The following is a 19,836-nucleotide window of genomic DNA, read 5'->3' as shown; positions in this document are numbered from 1 at the left end:
GATAAATGACAGACTGTGAAGTGACATGTTATCTTTCATATTGATCCGCCTAAGAGAACCATCGGGCATCCAAAGGGGTCTGATCACCCTCTCATGATGCTACAGCCTTTAATAAATTTAATTAACAACTTGATTAAAAAAAAAAGGACTCGCTGTGTCTCTCCTCAGTCGGCAGGTGATCAGTCTCAAGCTCAGAGGAAGCAAACCTGCAGCCAGCAGGTTTGCTTCATGGAGCATGTTGCCATAGTAACTGACTCAGGGTGACACTAAGCTGGCTTTGTGAATCTGAAAACTCAGAGTTTCCCTAATTTCAGGCTCAACATACTCAGAGTTTCTACTAAACCCGCTTTCTGAAATAAGGCCCAGCACACAGGTGTTGTTTATGTGTATCGTTGCACAGATAGAGGGCAGCAACGCCTCCGAAGAGAGGTTTGTTAAGAGCAAATGAAGAAGAACAAGCAGGAAAAAAAACACTTCCGCATAGTAAGATTATCAGCGAGGCTGCATGAAGTAGATTTAGTGTCATAATGGCTAAATTTAAAGACAAAAGACGAGAGAAAGTCAGTGTCGCCACTGAGGTAAGACATTTACTTCAGCTAGCTAATGTTAGCTAGCGAGCGGGTTAGTGCGTTAGCTTGTGAGTGTTACTGCATCTCGACATGACCCTTGGTTACTTAAACAAAATTAATTCGTCCACTGTTATATCTGGCGACGTTAATTATGTCGGTTCATGCTCCGTAACTATTATTTTGGCTGTTATATCTCACCTGTTAATATTGTAGATTGACCGTTTGGAGGAGCGACGGGCACGTTGCCAAGACAACCTGGAGAGAGCTGAGTTCAGGAGCAGGAAGGAGAAGCTGTCTGAAAAGGAGAGGTGAGGGTGATGATGGAGGTGGTGACCAATAAAAACACGATCAAACATGAAATACAACATCAATGGATAACTTTCTGTCTTTGTCCAGAGAGTAAAACTGCTCCTGTCTATGTTTTTCTCTCTCTGCTTTGCAGGCAGGAACTGGAAGATGAAATGACCATCATTAATGAGAGGGTGCAGAAGTTAGGTAAGTCTGCATTTATAAAGTGTTAATTCATACTGTGCAAATCACTGTAGATATATGCAAGAATATTCTTCATGTAATATTGACATGGTGGCCCTCTAGGTGTGTTACATTGGTGTGTGAGTGTGCGTCTATGGGTGAATGAGTGGCAAAATTGTAAAGTGTTTTATTGGTGTCGACCAAAATTTGATACTGATACCAATTTTTGGTACTTAATGGGACTGATAACCAATATTTGGAACTAATACACATTTACAATAAAAATGAAAATATTTCTGTCAAAATTTAGAATTTATAATGAAACAATCCCTAACACAAAACTTTGCTTAACTTTCAACATCATATACAGCAAGTTTGCTGCGACCTTTTTTGTACAGTTCAGAAAATTTTAAATTCAAAAGTCCCTTTACCATTTATATTGCCACATACGTACTTGCATATCAGGTAAGGCAAGTTTGATTATATATAGCATATTTCAGCAACAAGGCAGCTCAAATCGCTCCATAAAAAAACAGCAAAAGCATCAAGACAAAGTGCAAAAGGAGCACATTATAAAAGACCGTTTGAATGCAATTTTTAAAAAAAAAATAGCGAGAGGATCTATGATAAAAACAAACTAAAATATTACTAAGACAGGTATAAACTACAAAAATAACTGAGAGTTGCAGTGGACCTGCAGTTTTCTGGGACTTTGTTCCAGATATGTGGTACATTAAACACTGCTTTCCCATGTTTAGTCTTGACCCTGGAGATAGTTTGGATGAGTTTAGATAAATAACATTTTATTACACAGGAAAGGCTTTTTTTATTTAGTCGTAGAAGTGATCTTAGTTACAAAGTTTTGATAGCAACCCTGTTTAATGTTATTATAGTCTGTTACAGGGTTACTCAGTTAGCCATGCTTCCCCTTTTGCAAAATGACAATAATATATAAGATTAATAAACATTTACATGTCCATAACTTATCTTTCTCTGATGTGTTGTGTTTTTTAATTAACTGGATTAGGATTTGGTATGAGGTAGCAATTGTTGCAACACATCAGTCCATTTTTCATCGCCTGCTTTCAACCATTCATTGTTTTCTGTAATTTTTGCCAATATAAAAACCAGTCCCAACATCCCCGCACAGGTCAGATGTACACAGGGACGTTTCTAGGATTTGAGGACATTAGTCAGCAGGTGGGGGGATCCTTTCCTCCTCCTTTTATTTTTTTAGAAACAAGCTCTATTTTGATGCTTTTTAAGAAACCCCACTTTATTAAATTCAAATTACAAAAAAAAGTCCTAGTGTGAATTGGTTTATTTTTTTATTAGAAAATGTTTGATGTGCCCCTGTCCCTGGTTGGATTTGGCCCATGACCGTAAGTCTATTACTATACATTTAGTCTGCCCTGTAAGTTTCATTCCCTCATGAGGTTTTATCTTTAATGGAAACTGATGACTTAAATCAGTTTTATTTCTCATTTCTAGACAAAGAGCTGGAGACGTTACGAGGAGAGAATCGGAAGAACATGCTGTTGTCAGTCGCTCTGCTGGTTATCAGCGCTCTCTTCTACTACGTCTTTATTTACAGCGAAGAGGACTCCTGATACCACCTGCCATCTAAAGGCGACCTAATGCTCTTAGAAGAACAAAAACCTCAGGACCTTGTTGTCGTGAGATCAAAAGGCCAGGATTGTAGGCACAAGGATTAAACACGAGAGGAGCTGTGATGATGAAATACTTGAGTCCTCCCTCTAGATGGCATCATCGTCATTGTGTTAATTTCTGATGGACACCATAATGGGTTTAACCTGCACAGCCAGGACAGCTTTTTGGACTAGATTAACACACATATGAGATAATATTAAAATAAAATGAATATTTTTTGTCTTTTTCTCAGCTTGTGTATAGTCACAGTCTATATTTCCATCACTATATAAAGACCTTACTGTTTATTATGACATTCAACATGAAGAATTTCAAACAGTTTGTCCATTAAATGAATGTTTAAATATAAAGTTTGCCTTATGCTACAAATAACGCCAAAGTAATATTGCTATATTTTATACAAAATGTTGAAGATATGCTTCGTGAAATGGTGCCGATCAAGTCTGCTTTTGTTTTTCAGTCACATGTAAATAAATGTGTGATGATGCATGGTACACATGTCATGTTTGTATGCTTTGTTTGACACAAAACAGAGAACCTGAAGAATGTATTTTTTGTTTTGATGCATCTATCTCCTAATAAAAGCTGAAATATTGCAAACATCCACTAATTTTTTTGAAATACACTTAAAAACAAATGGTATGTAAGGCTTCAGCCACAAATGTTTTGTAAACATCTAAATATAAAGGGTTTTTTTTCCCAAAGAAGGAACAGGCCTAATAATACATTTCAAAGAATCCCCAAATTTAATAACCTGTCGCTCTTTTCATGCTTGTACTTGAACAAATGTACATAGTTGCATTCCACAACTGTTAACATATATACCTAAATTTAACTTTTTTTCCTACTCGAGTCAATATTGTTTTAATTATACTGTTTGTACTCTGTTCTTAATAATAATTACTAACGACTACTAATATTTTTCCCATCACAATACATTATCTTAAAAGTAAAATAATGAAATAAAAAAGTAAATAATAAATAAATAAGGGTAAATAAAGTTGCAGAGTGCCTAAAAAGAAGGAGAAAAAGGAAGGACCCCCCCAGACTAGTATACCAATTTTGGCAGCGTATTTAATGGAATGTTTTTACTTCATAGGCTCTTTCTCTGCAGGAGATTGGTATTTAAAAAATGTACTTTTTATTTATAAATGTATCTTGTAAGAATAGTTCATAGTTATAATAGAGGCCCAAATTTGCCACAGTTGTATTTGTCTTTTTTCAAAGAGATTTTCCTCCAATAAACTAGACCAACAAATAACTGAAGATTTAACATGTTGGAAGACATCAGCACTCAGTGGGTGAGATGTTCTGACTGGGAGGTTTATTGTTTGACGCTAGATAAAGAGGAGGTGTAATTCTTCACCCTGTGACAGTCCTGGTGTGAAGTGGTGCTCGGGGGCACTCTGAGGACAACACTGTAAGAAGTCTAACAGCCTGCTCTCTATTCTCAGTGTATTTTTGAAAAAAACAACTAAAACACAGTTTCTGTTATTGACTCTCATCACTTTATAAACGGTGTACTTACGGACCCAGGATTCAGAATCCTTTCAGCGTGTCTCCTCTCCATTAGCTATGGTCCCACTCAGGGCTGAAATAATGGGTGAAATAATGATCATGTTTCTTTGACCTAGATTCTCAAACTGTGTCAATTTCAGGCAAACGTGTGAAAATAGTAAATCAATGACTTTTATCCCGTTATCTCTTACATGTTTTGTCACCCGACCCTTCTCCCAGACTGTAATACACAAGTATACCTTCTATCTATCAGTACACCTTTTCCACATAAAACCTGCAGTTTTCAGTTTTGGTGCAATTTAGATGATTGTTCTCATAGAGATTTTGAATAAAAGTATGAATTAGGGCTGCACAATATGAGGAAGGTATGCAGTAACACTGTTAAATATCACAACAACAATATCATGTGCGAAAAGTAAATACATACTAAAGTGTATTCAGTGCTGCATTTCCGCTGTTTAAGTATACCACTAAAATACAACAAATTGATTGCTAAATTTAAAATGATATATATTTATATATATATTATATATTTCCAACATTCTTTGATTGAAGAAAATATACTGATCACAAGTTGGTCCATTAAAATAAATGAAAGTCGCATATGTAATTGAGTTATCCACTGACATTTTCTTTCAACTAACTCAAAAAAATCCCTGAATACAATATCACAGTCTTTTGCAATACATTTTGGGCGCAACTGACAATAAAAAAGCCACATATTGTGCAGCCCTAGAATAGATAATTTAATTACATTATTTGTCCCCAGTCGGACAATTATGCAACAGTTGAATGCATACACTTGGCACATAAAACACAAGGCACACTAAGACCAACATAAATACACAATAAAAATACTAAGTCAATTAAAAAGACTTTTACACATGTTTAAAAAAGGTTTTGCACACTTACATCCATGCAGTGTTTCACTTTAGTCTGTCAGAGCATACATGAGTCAACAATGAACAGGCAGGGAGAAGTCACCAGTTTCAGTTTAATCATTGGCAGTATGCAACACACCTTTGCATAGCCCTGGTGTCAGAAGCTCCACCTCCTGGGAATTGTAGTTTTTCAGTACTTGATGGCATACTCTGAGGCATTCAGATGGAAGCCATCCTTATAATAAAATAACAAGATACATTCAAGGGTGCAATAGAAATAAATACAGAAAAACATATATAATCAAGAAGCACCTATAATTATCTTATAATTATACCTATAATTATATGAAAACATTTTCATCAAATAGTAAATGGGGCTTTGAGTGAAATCAGGCAGAGTGCCATCATGAGCCATCGTCCTGCACATTAAAAAAGATTAAATATTAAATTAAAAAATGTTTTAACCCATTTGCAAGGAACCACCTTTCCCTTGCAACCCAAATGCCAAAAACAGAGTTAATTATTATTATTTATTTACAATTCTGAAAACAATGGATACTTTACATTTGTAAGTTACGAAGCGGCTACATTAAAACTACTACTGTGGAGTTAGGCTTAGGCAAAAAAATCTAGTCAGGTGGACCTTAATGGTACTTGATGATTTTTTGTAGAGTACATTTGGACTAACAGTGTGAGGGATGTGGCCGTTTCAAAATTACTTGTTTGGTCTTAATTGCAGCGCCTTTGTCAGGCTATTTTAAGTCATATTTTTGAAGCAGCATTTGGTCACAGCTCTTAATCATTGGTGAAAATGTCATGCATCTGCAATGCTCCATGTCAGTGGAATTTGCAGAAACGTACGGGAAGAAACATGATGATAAAAAGTAGAAAGATTATCACATTTAATTCTGTCCCGTGTCTAAAGATCCCTGGTGTATGAAGACGGTCAAAGTAATTTTATAATTGTAGCCTTCTCTATCTACTGATTATAGAAGTGTTTTCCAGTGTTACATTCAAAAATATGTCATCATTTTCTGTCAACAAATCTATTAAAATGATCAAAAACAACAGTATTAGTCAATTGGTGGCTGTGCAGTACTCCGCCCCATGCCATCTGTTCTTGATAGTAGAATTAATTAACTGTTGTCTTCTTGTCTTTGGGATTTGTAGACAATAAAAGAAATAAGGACTAGACTTATCCTTTAGTTAAAATAATTTCAGGCCCTTTTCTTTTAATGCAGGTGGTGACCTTTAGTTGTGATGAGAAATCAGTAAAATATATTACAGGACAGCCCAACAAATAAGTGTTTGTTTGCCCTCCCTCCTACACACTCTATTATCACTAACACCGTCCACAGCACGCCTACACACCCTCAATCTCTCATCCCCACATTAAGCAAATGTAAACAGTCTATTATGCAACACTTCTGTGGGATTTAAAAAATCATTATGGCCCCTGAACACGTTTAAATATTCATTTTCACGTTGTGGCTGCTCATTGACAAACATATCAAACTAGATATGTTAAAAAAAGTCACATAATAGATGGAATATTTTGTTAAGTAGGTACGTTTCTTTAGTGCTTATGTTAAATTCTAAATTCTTTTGAATTTGAAGCATTTGATTTAATGAAGCCAGTTTCTATACAATTAAACAACTGACAAATGATTGTGGGAAAAGCAAAAAATAAATTAAATTAAAATAAAATAAAATAGTGAGTCTTATTAGTCTTATGTCTGGTCAATTCTTCACTGCTTTTCCTAAAAATATATAAAAGCAACAGTCCCTTTGCTGATAAACTACTTCTGCACAGGACAGATTAAGTGGCCTCAAGTTATGAAACTACAGGACATATTGTATTCTTTTTTTCAGAACAGGTCTGTCTGAGCCACAAAATGCCAGATGTCAGTTTATATTCTTTCGGTCCTGAAGCAGAAGGATGTTTGAGCTCACCCTCTGCAGGTGGAGGTTCAGTGTCGGCGCACTGGTCAGATGTCATTATGTAAGTTAAGTCACCTTTTCAAGTATTGAACCTTCCTTACTACCCTTTTGGGGAAGTTCACTTGAGCCAAATTACGTAACAAAGGTTTTATATCAAATGTTTGTTATTGTTTTTTTTTTCTTCCATATTTATCATTTACAAACAAATTAATAAAAGGGCTAGCACCAACCTTTCACCTCTGCCTTTTAAAACCACATGTCCCCCCCAAAAGTCATTGAGTTCTGCAGACCAGGGATAACATTTCTCTGTAGGCCAAAGTTCCCTTTTTCCATTCGATTTTGGATTAATTAAAAAATAAAGTCTGTGGCACATAAGTGTTTATGATACTTACAAGTTTTGTTCAGCAAGATAATCTCCATAAATGAGCATAAATAAAATTGCCAGAAATGAAGAGCTAACATCACCACAGTTTTAGGACTTATTCCTGTGGCACTCTCTATCACGAATTTTGCCAGATAGAAAGCTTAATATTTGCCTCTGAAAAGTACTAGAGTACTCAAGTAAAGAAACTCAGTTTTTTAGGCCTAATTATGCAAAATATTTGAGTAAATACAAATAGTCGGGCTACATTTCACCTCCAATATTTGGGGTCTAGTTGTGGTCACATGACGCAAATATTTATGAGAGTTGCTTTGTTGCCTGTAAATTTAAAGTTTTGTCCTTTTTTAGTTTCCTGCTGAGATTTTATTTGTCTTAATTTAATCAGTGACTATCCTGGACTTAATGGAGAAAAAAGTCATCTTAGATAACTCTGACACTCTCACAATTACAGCATCAAATCTCATACTCACCTGTCACTATGACTCATCATTTTGTCCTAGTACAACTGTATTTTCAGACTGAAATCGCTCCTGCTATCGTGCTCATGCTCCATGTTCATAGTTACATTTTATGCATTAACCCAGCTGACATCAAGAGTGACATATAAATGTGTTTTAAGTCTATTACTTTAAAATTGGCAGCATTAAAAGCAGCAAATAGTAAGGAAGTAAATAACCACACTCAGATTATGATGCAAGACACTTTCCTGACTCCTTAGGCTGGTCATGGCTGAATTTATCTCATCCGCACCAAATTTCTACGTCACCACTGCAGTCAGAGTGGTGATAAATAACCTAATCAGTAAATAGGTGATTCTCTCTAAAAGAGGATGATACAGAGTCATGTGGAGGGAGATGATGGGAAAGTGATGTCAGGTGACATGGACGATGGGGAGTTAATGTGTTACAGAAGTGCCTCTAAAGAGTTGAGTTGTGAAGCTATGACGGTCACACTAGTCTCTACCGGGTGAGATGGGAAAGTTCATTGAGCGTGAGGGAAAGTAGAGGAGCATCAGACACGGTAAGCTGATGTTAAGTAACAGGGCTGAATGAAGGTGTGAGTAATGGAGAGCCTGCAGAAGTACAGAAGTAAGCGAACTGGCTGCAGACATGCTCAGTTGTGCACCAGAACTTTTATCTGCCTTCTCATTATCTCACAGGTCATGTTGACCTGTTTCTCTCAGCAGCGCATTAAAGGCATCTCATTCAGCATGATATTGTCACTCCTCGCCTCAGTTTGCTACAATGAACTTGTTAAAAAAAAACAACTTAAGGCATAGCTGTGCCCCTGGGATATCAAAATAATAATATTCTTAATATTTTTTGTCACTTTGACCTGGTTGTGGAAATTGAGGCAAAATAAGAGTTAAATTGTCAAATAAACCCAGAATGTGTTTGATTTTTGATTGCCCACTTCCCTTTGTGATTGTCTCCTTAAGGCAGAGGCATTTTTTGTTTGTTTGTTTGTTTTGTTAACAACTCAGGATCCCAAAGCGCTCCCCTCTTTCACTTATGAAATGTGAAAATTACAAATTGTTGTACAATTCGGCAGAAGATTTTCATTCCCTCCCACTTTTACCCTTTAGAAAGTGAGAAGCAGTGAAATAGTCAAGATATAGTTGACAAGGACCATTTTGACAGAACAGAAGCTAATCCATCAAGGATGCAGGTTTTGTTTCATTATTGGGAGGGACACCTATGTAATTAACCACTGGAGTCAGAGTCCTTCACTGTCTGCATGCAGGCATGTGAGGAGGCTCCCGGGTGTCTGTGGGTTCAGATATCGCAAAATCAAGACCTTGTTGATGTCTATGCTACAATTATAATAGTATTACACTTGGAGCTATAAATTATGTGAATTATTTGAATTTGTTTTTGTTTTATTAGTTTTCTTGCAGTGACACTCAATTTAAAGCCTGTGGGCCAAATCTGTCCCAAATTGGGTCCTGGGTGGCCCGCCAACCATTTTCACAATTACAGTGTGATAATGTGATCCACACTGGGAATTGTTTTTGTACTTTTAGTATACATAAGGTTAGGTATTAAACAGCATCAAAATAGAGCTTGTTTATATCAAAAAAGTGTCACTGAAGGATCCCCCATACCCAAAGACAGAGGTCCTAGTTAAGCCTGTAATTTCCTAAAATCCTAGAAATGTCCTAATATCCTAGAAATGTCCTAAAATTCTAGAAACATTGAAAAAATAAATTTTAAAAAAGTCCTACAATTTTGGAATCATCCTAATATCTTAGAAATGTCCTGAAATCCTAGAACCATCCTAAAATGCCACAAATGCCCTTAAATCCTTGAGACATGTATGGGGCTGCTGCGACTGACTCCTCAATGACTCCTCTCATTTTGCAGAAGTAAGTTGAGTATCTCTGTCCTACACATTTGGAAGACGTTTCAAGTCTGCAACCTTGGCACTAGATGCCATTAAATTCCCACACACTGGACCTTTAAGAGAGGTTAGATTTTGTCTACAAATCAGTGGAGAAATGAACAAAAGCAAAGAAATGTGTTTCCTGCTGTGCGATCAACAGCTTTTACCTTCTTTGAACGCATCTCTGATAAAAGGTGACTTTCTGTGTTGCTGTTCATAACTCTTATTAAGCTCACTGTACCTTGAAAAAAGTCTCTTTCCTCACCCACACTCGCCATGTCACAGTGTTTTTCTGAGAAGTTAATGTCCCCTGGGTCAGGTTAAGGGCTGCTTTCTCTCTCTCTCATGCACGCGCGCACACAGACACACACACACACAGGCAGCACATGCACTGCACACCCACCCACATTCTGGTAAATTACCCATGACGAATCCTAGTAGGTTCCAGGCTACTAACAAGTACACTCATACAGTACAATCCTGTGCCAACACGTGCACACACACGCTCTCTCATACACACTCTCTCTCTTTCACAGACACACACACACACACACACACACACACACACTAGTGTTTGAACAGGCTGCAGGCAGAGGGACGAACAAATGACGATAGCTTTTATTGCAAACCAGATTTTATGTAGCTGATGTGGGCTTGTCTCTGCCTTTCCAAGAGATAAAGCGTGTGTTTGTGTCCATGCTTGTGTGAATGTGTGTGTGTGTGTGTGTGTGTGTGTGTGTGTGTGTCTGTTTGTGTGTGTGTCTAGTGTCTAATCATCTCTATGTAGGCGGTTCCAAGGTTTTCCCTGGTCACCACTGTGCTCGCCATGGGGAGCACGATCAGAAATTACTGCCACTATTGATTTTCTTTTTCTTCTACCGCCTGTATCTCAAACATTCCTAGGACGCCACTTTCATATGAATATGAAATGACGATCGGGGGGAGCAAAAACCAGCAATTACGGTGATTACGTAATCAATAACACCAAAGCCTTTTCCATCGAGCTTATGTCTAACTGAGCAATAGTAATGTTTCTATGGAGAGTGTTTGCTACACCGCTGTAATTAATGTTATTAATGGGGGAATCATTCGACTGTGTACTTTGGTAATTGCCTGGAGAGCTGTTCAGGTCTGCACTGATCAAGCATTACATAATTCAAACACTGCCACCAGCCCATATTTAGTCTAATGGATTTGATATCAAAGGAAAGGTGAATTTCAGAGTTGTTAATATTAACCTACATAACAATAAAAATTCCACTTTGCTGCTGAGAGGAGACGACACACACTCATACATATAGTTTATGACTTTTGGTTATGAAAAAACTGTTATTTTTGTTTACACTTTAAGTCAGATATCAGACATACCTTCCTGATAATGCTGAAATGTAAATAATGCTACTGAAATGATGCTCTTGTGATGCCAATAGATTCAAGTAAATAAATACAAGTGTGAAGGCATGAAAGAAAGTTAAAAAAGACATGTCTTTATTACCTTCAGAGGTCTAAGGCAGTAAGTTTTGTGCATCTACTGATGTAATTATTTACTGTGAGTTGAGTTAGTTCAAATTCTTCACAAATTTTTGAGGAGCCATTCATTACACCCAGTGATTTAGAGAGGCTAATGGAATAAGTGGTATCACATTTATATTCAAGGAGTCATAATTCTTGTATCTGAACAATTACAGACAATTTTTTTAAAAAATCAGACACGTTATAGTGCTTTAGGAAATCATAATATGAGGCTCTACTGTTAGCATAATTTTTTAGAAAGTCTTATTTTGAACACTGTTTATTTTAGATACACAGTGATTATTCTGATGGATGCATCACATCCTGAAATATATGTTTAGTTTAGTTGGAGACTGGTACTGCCTCAGAGACTGTTTCATTGATGTGCTTATTGTGTATGTTTTAGCTAAAAATTAATAATCATTTCAGTTCATAAAATCATTAAAACGTTAATAAATAAAGTGTTAAAAGTTAAAATGTGTCTCAAAGGTACTTGTAAGTGTCTGGTTAAAAAATGGATTGCCTTCAACGTGAGGTCTTTACTTAATGCAGGAAACAGGAAAGTGCCAAAGAGTGCCAAAGATTAATTTCCTGCATTCTGGTGAATTTGCCATTTTTGGCAAAAATTTACTTTAGAATTAAAATTTCTTTTTTGTTGTTGTTGTTGCCAAGATCCTTATTTTTTGGCGGTTGGGGGCAAATGCACAACTTCTAAACATTGAAAAGGTGCAACCTCTCCCCACTCACGTCAGTGTAATTTTTCACAAGGTGTATAATTTCCAACATGTGTATACACAAATCGATAACCTTTTACGTAACATACTACTCGGACAGAGTATGAATTCTTGAAAGCTTGTATGCAGTATAACTAAGTCAATATGTTTCATTTAAGACACTTCATCTTTAAACACTACTGTGGCCTATTCCCGCAAGTTCACTTTCTGAACCCTGTGTACAAACAGGTGGTTGCCCGATTTGGTGGGTGACCATAAGCAACATCTGTTGAGGTTGAGAAAAAAACATGGTGAACAAACATCTCCTGCTCTCACAGCACCCAGGCCTCAGTGTGCAGTCCATTAGTGGCCTCCAGCATGCCTCACCTTTCCCCCACTTTGTGATCGAACTAACCAAGGGCTTCAAAGCTTTCAAAACAGGAGATTATTACCGCTGATAGTCCACATGAGGAGCAAGTGCAGTGACCGTTATATTGGTGTCGTGTGAGAGCTGTTGTTGAGATGCGAGTGAGCTTCCCAACAGGGACAAAACAGGAGCTCTTAAAAAATCCAGCCGTGTGAAAAGAGCCCGGGTGAAGCGGACACACCTGTGAGTGCTGGAAAATACATACGTCAAGGAAGGCATTGTGTCATTATCTCCTGTAAAGGACCAAAATCTCAGGTCCATGATTCATAAACAAATTTGGACCAATACTGTATGAAAGCCACTGCTTATTATACCCAAAGAAACATTCAGACACATGTCCCAAATTAACGTCACATAAATCAGGTATCAAGTGTGTTCTATGGCAGATAATTTCCAGTAAGCACACGACAACCATGTTCAATTTGTAAAAACACTACCCTCCCGAAATTGACAGCCCATGGAGCATCAACCTTAACTATCCCAATTGAAACACGAGCAAGAGTTTGAAATATCTGCATTGACATTTAACTATATATGTGGATGTGTTTTGAGAGCTCAATCCAATAATTCACTTGAGTTTATATTTCAGTAATTACATAAGTATGCTAATGAAGCAATAACATCGTCAGTACCCGTGGGCCGCGTTCACAGACAAATCCACCATATGGCAGGTTAAAGCTGGGAGCAGAAAAGTTATTGCCAGGGAGAACAAAAGAGATGCACAAAAAACATTTTCAAAGTGGCCTTTTAAGGCTTTTGTCTGTGTTCACTTAATTTCTTTTTTGAACAAATTTAACATGTTGCTGTTTATATAAAATAGCGACAAACAGGCCTTTTACAGCAAACTTTTTGACTTAAAGGACAATGTGACAGTGAGCCAGCATGCACAATACCCTGACTCCGAGGCTAAGGCATACACCTGCGCTTTTCCCACTGTGACACGTGTGATGACTCCCGTAGTGTCATCTTGTGGCTGTGTGATTCACCTGTCTGTGCTCTGACTGCAGGCAGCTGAACACCTGAGGATGTTTACAGGTTATTTAAGTTTTGGTGCAGCTGAAAGCTTTCTCTCTGACTGTCTCTCCACTCTAGAAAAACAGCAATAAGTCATCACTAAACTCCCACATTTGGTGGCTAAAAAGCAGCTAGAAAAACAGAGGACTCGCTAAATCACAGCCAGTTTTCTGTTAGTTGTCTACAGTTTGGCAGGGACTACAGGCGAAAAATAGCAACTTCACTACAACCTGGTATCATGCATCTCTCCTTGTTTTATATAAGGTTAATGTTTTATTGTCCACTGTCTCTATCTAAATAAAATTACATTAAATTACATTAGGTGTCACCTCAGAGTGACAAAGTCAGCTTTTATACTTTTTTTTTTTATAAGCGCTCATAGATTACATATGAAATATGCAATGATGTATTTGTGGTTTTCAGCAACATATAATACCAACATCTAATTGTTAGTTCACCTTTTAATTTGGTCTCATTTGGTTTAATTTGATTAGTTGAAACTTCCTTTGTGGAAACCTGGTCATGCTGTGTTGTCGTGGCCACTCGAGCCACATCATAACACATGTCAAATCTTTTCTGTCATATGAGTGAACGTGCAAATAATACATTTTAAATAAAAACGTCTCTAAGAAGATATCAGTGTATGTATCCAGACACACCTGCAGGTCTCCTGGTCTACAGCACTATTCTTGCTCCTGTGTGCCACTCTGATGCTCTCAACGTCTACCTGTTTAAATAGTCCAGCAGATAAACTATTGTGTTTGCTGCTGCTGAGGCTGCAGACAGACTTATTATCATTGCTCTTCTCAGTCTGTCACATGCACGCACATGTGCCTGCAGCTGCTTTGCTCCTGAATCATAATTGTAAATGTTGATGAGACTAACAAAGATAACACAATATTGTAAACAATCTTTTTCAGGAGTGCATCATGTCTTATCAACGCAGCCATATACCAATACCAATAAGGAGTTACATGCTCATCAGCCTTGGAGTCAAGAGCACGTTTGGCTAAATTACCCGCAATCAAAGCAGCTAAGCACACTTGACCACATGGCACATGTTTTCATACATGTATGATGTCTCTCTTCATGTCTGTCTCATTCTCTTCCTCTGTTTCTTCTTTACACGCAGACTGAACAAACAGGATTCAAATGTGTCTAGGTGTAAATTTAAGCTATTTTCCGGGACTTGCTCTCTCAAGGTGCCATTAGCTTCTTCAAACAGACCCACCTGCGCTCTGAAGGAAGAGGCTGGAACGAAGTTAAGAGGATGTAAAAACCAAAAACAAGTCAGGTGTAACGCAAAGACTCTTTCGAGGAAACGTGCTACAGTAAAGACACATGACGCAGCCACAGCTTGATTTCATCTCTTTATTCCTCTTGTAGAAAATGTACATCAAAGACAATACCATACAAAATAGAAAAATGGCACACGGTACTCACAAGTTCAAACGTTTAAACAGGATAAGGGCTATACAATACTGCTTTGGCATTTCAAAAAAACACGGACTAAAGTGCAAGATTTTCCATTCCTTTTCTCATTTAAGTACATTCACAGGTTTGTTTTCACAGGTGTTTCTTGTTCACAGCATTTCCAAAAAAATCTCATCCTTAACTTGTGTTGAGACATAATAAAGTGCAGATACAGTATGCATGAGAGACACGTTTCTAGCATCACAACCTCTTTGTGTTTGTAAAGCATTCACTGTCAACTGTAAGCAGATTGTCAATGGTCACAGGATGGTTTGTCTTTTTGCTCAGTCTTTTTTCACCCCCACACAAACACACACAAACACACAAACACACACACACACACACACACACACACACACACACACACACACACACACACACACACAAAAGAGCCCTAGCACCTGTTTAGACTTCACTGGGTGACCTGGACCGGTAGGCCTTGTTGGCCTGAAAGCAGCCACAGAGAAGCACGTAGAGGGAGCGCTGGATCTCTGCGTTTCTGTAGGCGTAGATGATGGGGTTGATCATGGAGTTGTAGGTGGCTGGCAACAGTGTAGCATAGGTGTACACTGGTGGATACTCCCTCTCACCTACCAGGCAATAGATGGCGAAGGGCAGCCAGCTGGCACCAAACGTCCCCAAGATGATGGCCAAAGTGGAAACCCCCTTCTTAGTGGCGACATAATGTGACGTGGCGAAAAAGTGCTGCTGGAGGGCGATCTGGTGGGCGTGGTGGCACACGATCTTGCAGATCTTGAAGTACAGGGTCAGCATGAGCACGAAGATGACGAAGAAAGAGGTGGCAAGGAGTGTGACGTTGCTCCGGGTCAAAGGGCGGACGATGCTGCAGGAGGCTGGATCGTCCAGGCAGTTCCAGCCGAGCACCGGCAGCAAGCCCAAAAACAGAGACACCCCCCAGGTCCCCAGCAGCATCAGGTGCACGTACTGCAGCGTCTTCTCTGAGAAGTATGTCAGGGCATTGTAGAGGGAGAAGTAACGGTCCACCGTGATGGCCAAAAGGCTGCTGATGGACGCCGTGAAAGAGGCCACCAAGAAGCCAACAGTGATAAGGCTGATAGTCTCAGAGGAGATCACGTACTGGAACACAAAGTTCAGGATTAATCCCATGCCAGCCAGCAGGTCCGCCGTGGCCAGGCTCCCAATCAGCACAAACATGGGACTCCTGAGGGTGGGCGTGTAGAAGATGATTGCTACCACTATGGCGTTTTCACAGGCGATGACAGTGCCGGACATACAGAGCATGATGTCCCACGGGTTGATGGGGAAATCTAATGGAGCGGTAGAGAACTCCAGGCTGCTGTTGTGCTCTGGAGAGTCAGCCTCCATCCACGGGAGAGCCTCTGCAACCACAGGAGTCGCAGAGGAGTCGTTCACCACCAGCGACTCGTTCATATCTCCAAGCAGTCGTCTTTATGTCCTGCAGGCAGAAACAAGTAGATTGGTGTGTTAATGATAATGTGAGGGCAAAAACTAATGTTTCAGTGTCTAGTTCAATGACACTTGAGCAGGATGTCTCCTTGCTAGCAAGTGAAGCTTAAACTGACCTGTAAGTCTACTTAATCACATACCCAAATGTAAAAATCATATAAAAATACATTAATTACCAATGACTTCAGTATAATCAAATGAAATTAAAATAAAGTAGTTGCAAGTTGCAGACTAAAGACATCTGCAGAAAATCTTTTGCAAAAGTTACAAATAAATTCCATCTTTAAAATGATTTTTCTGTCATTTATCTGCTGCACAGCTCACTTTTAATTGTGAATTTGAGCTGCACAGCAGAGGCTGTGGTGACAGAATTATATAAAATATGAGGCTGCTCAATAAGTCTACTTACTAATTGAAACTTAATATAAAAACTTGATTTACCAGTGCCTACAATATGATGAACTGAAATGAAAATAAAGCAGTTGCAGGCTCGGACTATAGACGTTCGTGGAAAATCTGTTGCAAGAGTCATCGAAGACTTACAAGGAAAATCCAACCTAAAACAGACTCATCTACAGTTTGAAGCAGCTCTGTGTTGCTTAGTCATTAGTCAACTTAGTCATTGAAATTCACCAGTACAAAGATTCATATAAAAAGCATATAGTTCAACAACACTTCCAATATGATTGTTTCAAATAAAAACAAAGCTGTCAGTCTTTTGTAGAAATCTGTTGCAGGGGTCATTGCACAAGCTACAAAAATTTGGCTGGATTTTCTTGTGATTTCTTCAAGTATTATATTATATATATTAGATATAATATAATATAATCAATTCTAAAAATATATATATAATATTATATATTATATTTGGTAGTGATTTGAGTTGCCCCGCAGAGACTGTTTTAACAGTTTTGTCTACAATTTTAGGCTTCTTCACGGTGAGTAAAGGCTGAGACAACTTGTATTTCACAAATAAAAGCCCTGCATTTAACCACAACAGTATAGATGGAGTGTATGAATCTTAATTCTCTGCATTAAACTTCTAATGCCCTGATTTTGATTGTAAACATGTTGAAAACAGTCAAATACCATAGAGACTGCACAATTTGTATTATGTTTTCAGGTGGATTTCATCGTGATAGAGAAGCAGCGGCCAAAGACAGGAGCTGTCCGTGGTGCTGAAATCACAGCAACTCCTAGTAATGACAAACCAAGCATCATTTATCCCGTAACTTCTTTTGCAAAATATTTTCAAGACTTTTATAAAGATCTGCAGTGGGCTTGTGTCTTTTTTTAATCCTCTAAGCTGCTTTAATTTAGTCCTCTAAACTAGCCTATTACTATAGTGTTTTCCTCAAACTCTGCTGGAGAGACAAGTCAAAGAAACACATTTGCAACCGACACAAAATGATCAGTTTTCCGAAACACGATTTCTAAAAGTTTAAGTATACGTACCTCCGTGACAAAACGGTCTGAGCTGAGAATTTCGCACCTTGTCCGATGTCAGAGAGTAAAAATTCAAAATAGAAAGGATGCAAAAGGATCGCCCCCTTTTTGCTCGCTCCTCTGGACCCTCTCAAGTGAAGCCCTTGATTTTGTTGTGCTTCCCACATGGGACAGACACCCAGGGCAGGGGTGGCGTGAAGCATTGGCCGGTGTTCAGCTCGGTGAGGAAGGTGAATGTGAGAAGGAGGACGAGGAGCACGAGAGGGGACCGACACGAGACGCTCGAGGAGAGCTTTAAATCCGCCTGACGTCACGGCAGAGAGGGAGAGAGAGAGAGGGAGACTGAGTGCCTGTGTCTTGAATAAATGGTTATCTCAACACTCAACACTTAAGAAATTGGTGCAAAAGCCACAAAACAAAGATTCAGGTATAAGCATCATGGATATTGGGCGAGTGTAAAAACAAGCCCTATGCTACAATACTGTAGTGATATTTACCTATAAAATCATTTCGTTTATCATCTGCTGAGCACATGTTTAATTTCATATTCATGTGCTGTAGATAAATACCTTGAAAGCCAAGGAAATCCCACAGTGTCACACTGAACAGGTGGGGCGAGTGCTTTTGACACCTGCTAATTCAACTTAATTTCAAGGGAGGATCAGGAGAAAGTATTACAAAATTCAATAAAAGAAACTGACAGTATCATCATACAGGGTTGTAATCACATATTTAACATGGAGGGAGGCATTTTCATTTTTTGCAGTGCAACACTAGAGGGGATGGGACAGTTTTTGAAATTTAGCAGGTAATCTGACCATTTAAGAGCATTTCTTATCGAAAGCCTTAGATCGAGGGTTCCCGATGTTTTTTCTTTTAGGTTTTTTTTTTTTTTTTTTGAGCGTCGCACAGGAAAATTGCACACACTATGACTTTTACATGATTTTATCTTTTTATTTATTTATTTAATTTTATATGTTATTTTAGTATTAGTATTAGACATTTTTAATTACTTAAATATGAAACATTATTCTATGACTTTTTTAAAAAAACTCAGCGGTTCAGCGATAATGTAGCTGGTCACACTAGGGATGCATGATAATATCGGTGGGTCTTTAGTATGCACAGATATTGGCTTCAAAATGAAACATCGGAATCAGCCAACATGGTAGCATGCATGAAGTATTTTTCTTATTTTGCAAAATAAATGAATATTACATACGTTGAAAAGCATTTTATTTTATATCTTCATCTGGTGGTGGGCCATCACAATAAGAGTATGCATAATATGATGTTAATTCCACAACAGAAGAGACTTGATGATCACTAAAATTAGGTGTGAAAAAAAGTGGATATATCGATATTGGTATTCAGCCAAATAAGTTGTATATATGTGTATATATATATATATATATATATGTATATGTATATATATTGTATATATATATTGACAAATCAGATATCGGCATAGGTCACATTGTTGCTGTGTCACCTGTAGTGTGAACATAGTATTATAATTTTGCCTAGACATCATAACCATTAAGAAGCCTGATTTTTCTGTAAAGTCATCCATGTGTTGAAATCAGCAAACTAATTATTTAAAAAGGTGTACCCAAGAGTTTGACAAGGGATAGGTGGAATGACTCAGCTTGTCTTCAACGCCTCTTAATTTCACCCAATTTCGAGAGTGAGTTTTCAACAGTTTCAGTGCCCAACGATGGTCAATGTGCCATTTCATGCTGCTTAGTAACATTTTTCAGAAGCACAAACATGGTATTTATCTGTGGGTAGTGATGATTATTGGTGCCGGTATGAACCTTCACATCTTTTATCTGTTCTGCCACCAGCAGTTAGTTTCATCTGAGCATTTTGTTTCTATGACAACCACAAATGTCAGCATTCAGTGGCAGTTGGACTGTAAAGTGTCTACAAGGAGTTGATCACTCATCATAAAACAGTGTCAGTTTAATGGGCCACTAATGCCATT

The 19,836-nt window shown here is 38.1% G+C and overlaps 2 protein-coding genes across 2 annotated transcripts; one reads left to right on the top strand and one right to left on the bottom strand.

Annotated features, from left to right (window-relative positions):
* The first annotated feature begins 422 nt into the window (after positions 1–422).
* ccdc167 (coiled-coil domain containing 167) lies at positions 423–3,311 on the top strand. Its single transcript, XM_042503796.2, has 4 exons — positions 423–578; positions 783–877; positions 1,012–1,064; positions 2,532–3,311. Exons 1-4 carry the CDS (start codon positions 528–530, stop codon positions 2,648–2,650), a joined length of 318 nt encoding a protein of 105 aa, XP_042359730.1. The 5' UTR covers positions 423–527; the 3' UTR covers positions 2,651–3,311.
* An 11,533-nt stretch (positions 3,312–14,844) lies between these two features.
* On the bottom strand, positions 14,845–18,160 carry gpr6 (G protein-coupled receptor 6). The gene is made up of 2 exons (XM_042504110.2): positions 17,859–18,160; positions 14,845–16,392 (listed from the first exon to the last, which is right to left on the bottom strand). Exon 2 carries the CDS (start codon positions 16,365–16,367, stop codon positions 15,360–15,362), a length of 1,008 nt encoding a protein of 335 aa, XP_042360044.2. The 5' UTR covers positions 16,368–16,392; positions 17,859–18,160; the 3' UTR covers positions 14,845–15,359.
* Between the last annotated feature and the right edge of the window lie 1,676 nt (positions 18,161–19,836).

Source organism: Plectropomus leopardus, chromosome 16, assembly GCF_026936395.1.
Source record: "Plectropomus leopardus strain MGB_pleo_1.0 chromosome 16, ASM2693639v1, whole genome shotgun sequence".
Classification (NCBI taxonomy): Eukaryota; Metazoa; Chordata; class Actinopteri; order Perciformes; family Serranidae; genus Plectropomus; species Plectropomus leopardus.
Note: the sequence above shows the minus strand (reverse complement) of the source record. Positions and strands in the feature narration are given on the sequence as shown.

What these genes read in the sequence shown, in the direction of transcription:
- ccdc167 (XM_042503796.2), top strand. Translation starts at nt 528, where the DNA reads ATGGCTAAATTTAAAGACAAAAGACGAGAGAAAGTCAGTGTCGCCACT. An exon ending in AAGCTGTCTGAAAAGGAGAG is followed by an intron (nt 878 to 1,011) that starts GTGAGGGTGATG and finishes TCTGCTTTGCAG; the next exon opens with GCAGGAACTGGAAGATGAAA. An exon ending in TGAGAGGGTGCAGAAGTTAG is followed by an intron (nt 1,065 to 2,531) that starts GTAAGTCTGCAT and finishes TCTCATTTCTAG; the next exon opens with ACAAAGAGCTGGAGACGTTA.
- gpr6 (XM_042504110.2), bottom strand. Translation starts at nt 16,367, where the DNA reads ATGAACGAGTCGCTGGTGGTGAACGACTCCTCTGCGACTCCTGTGGTT.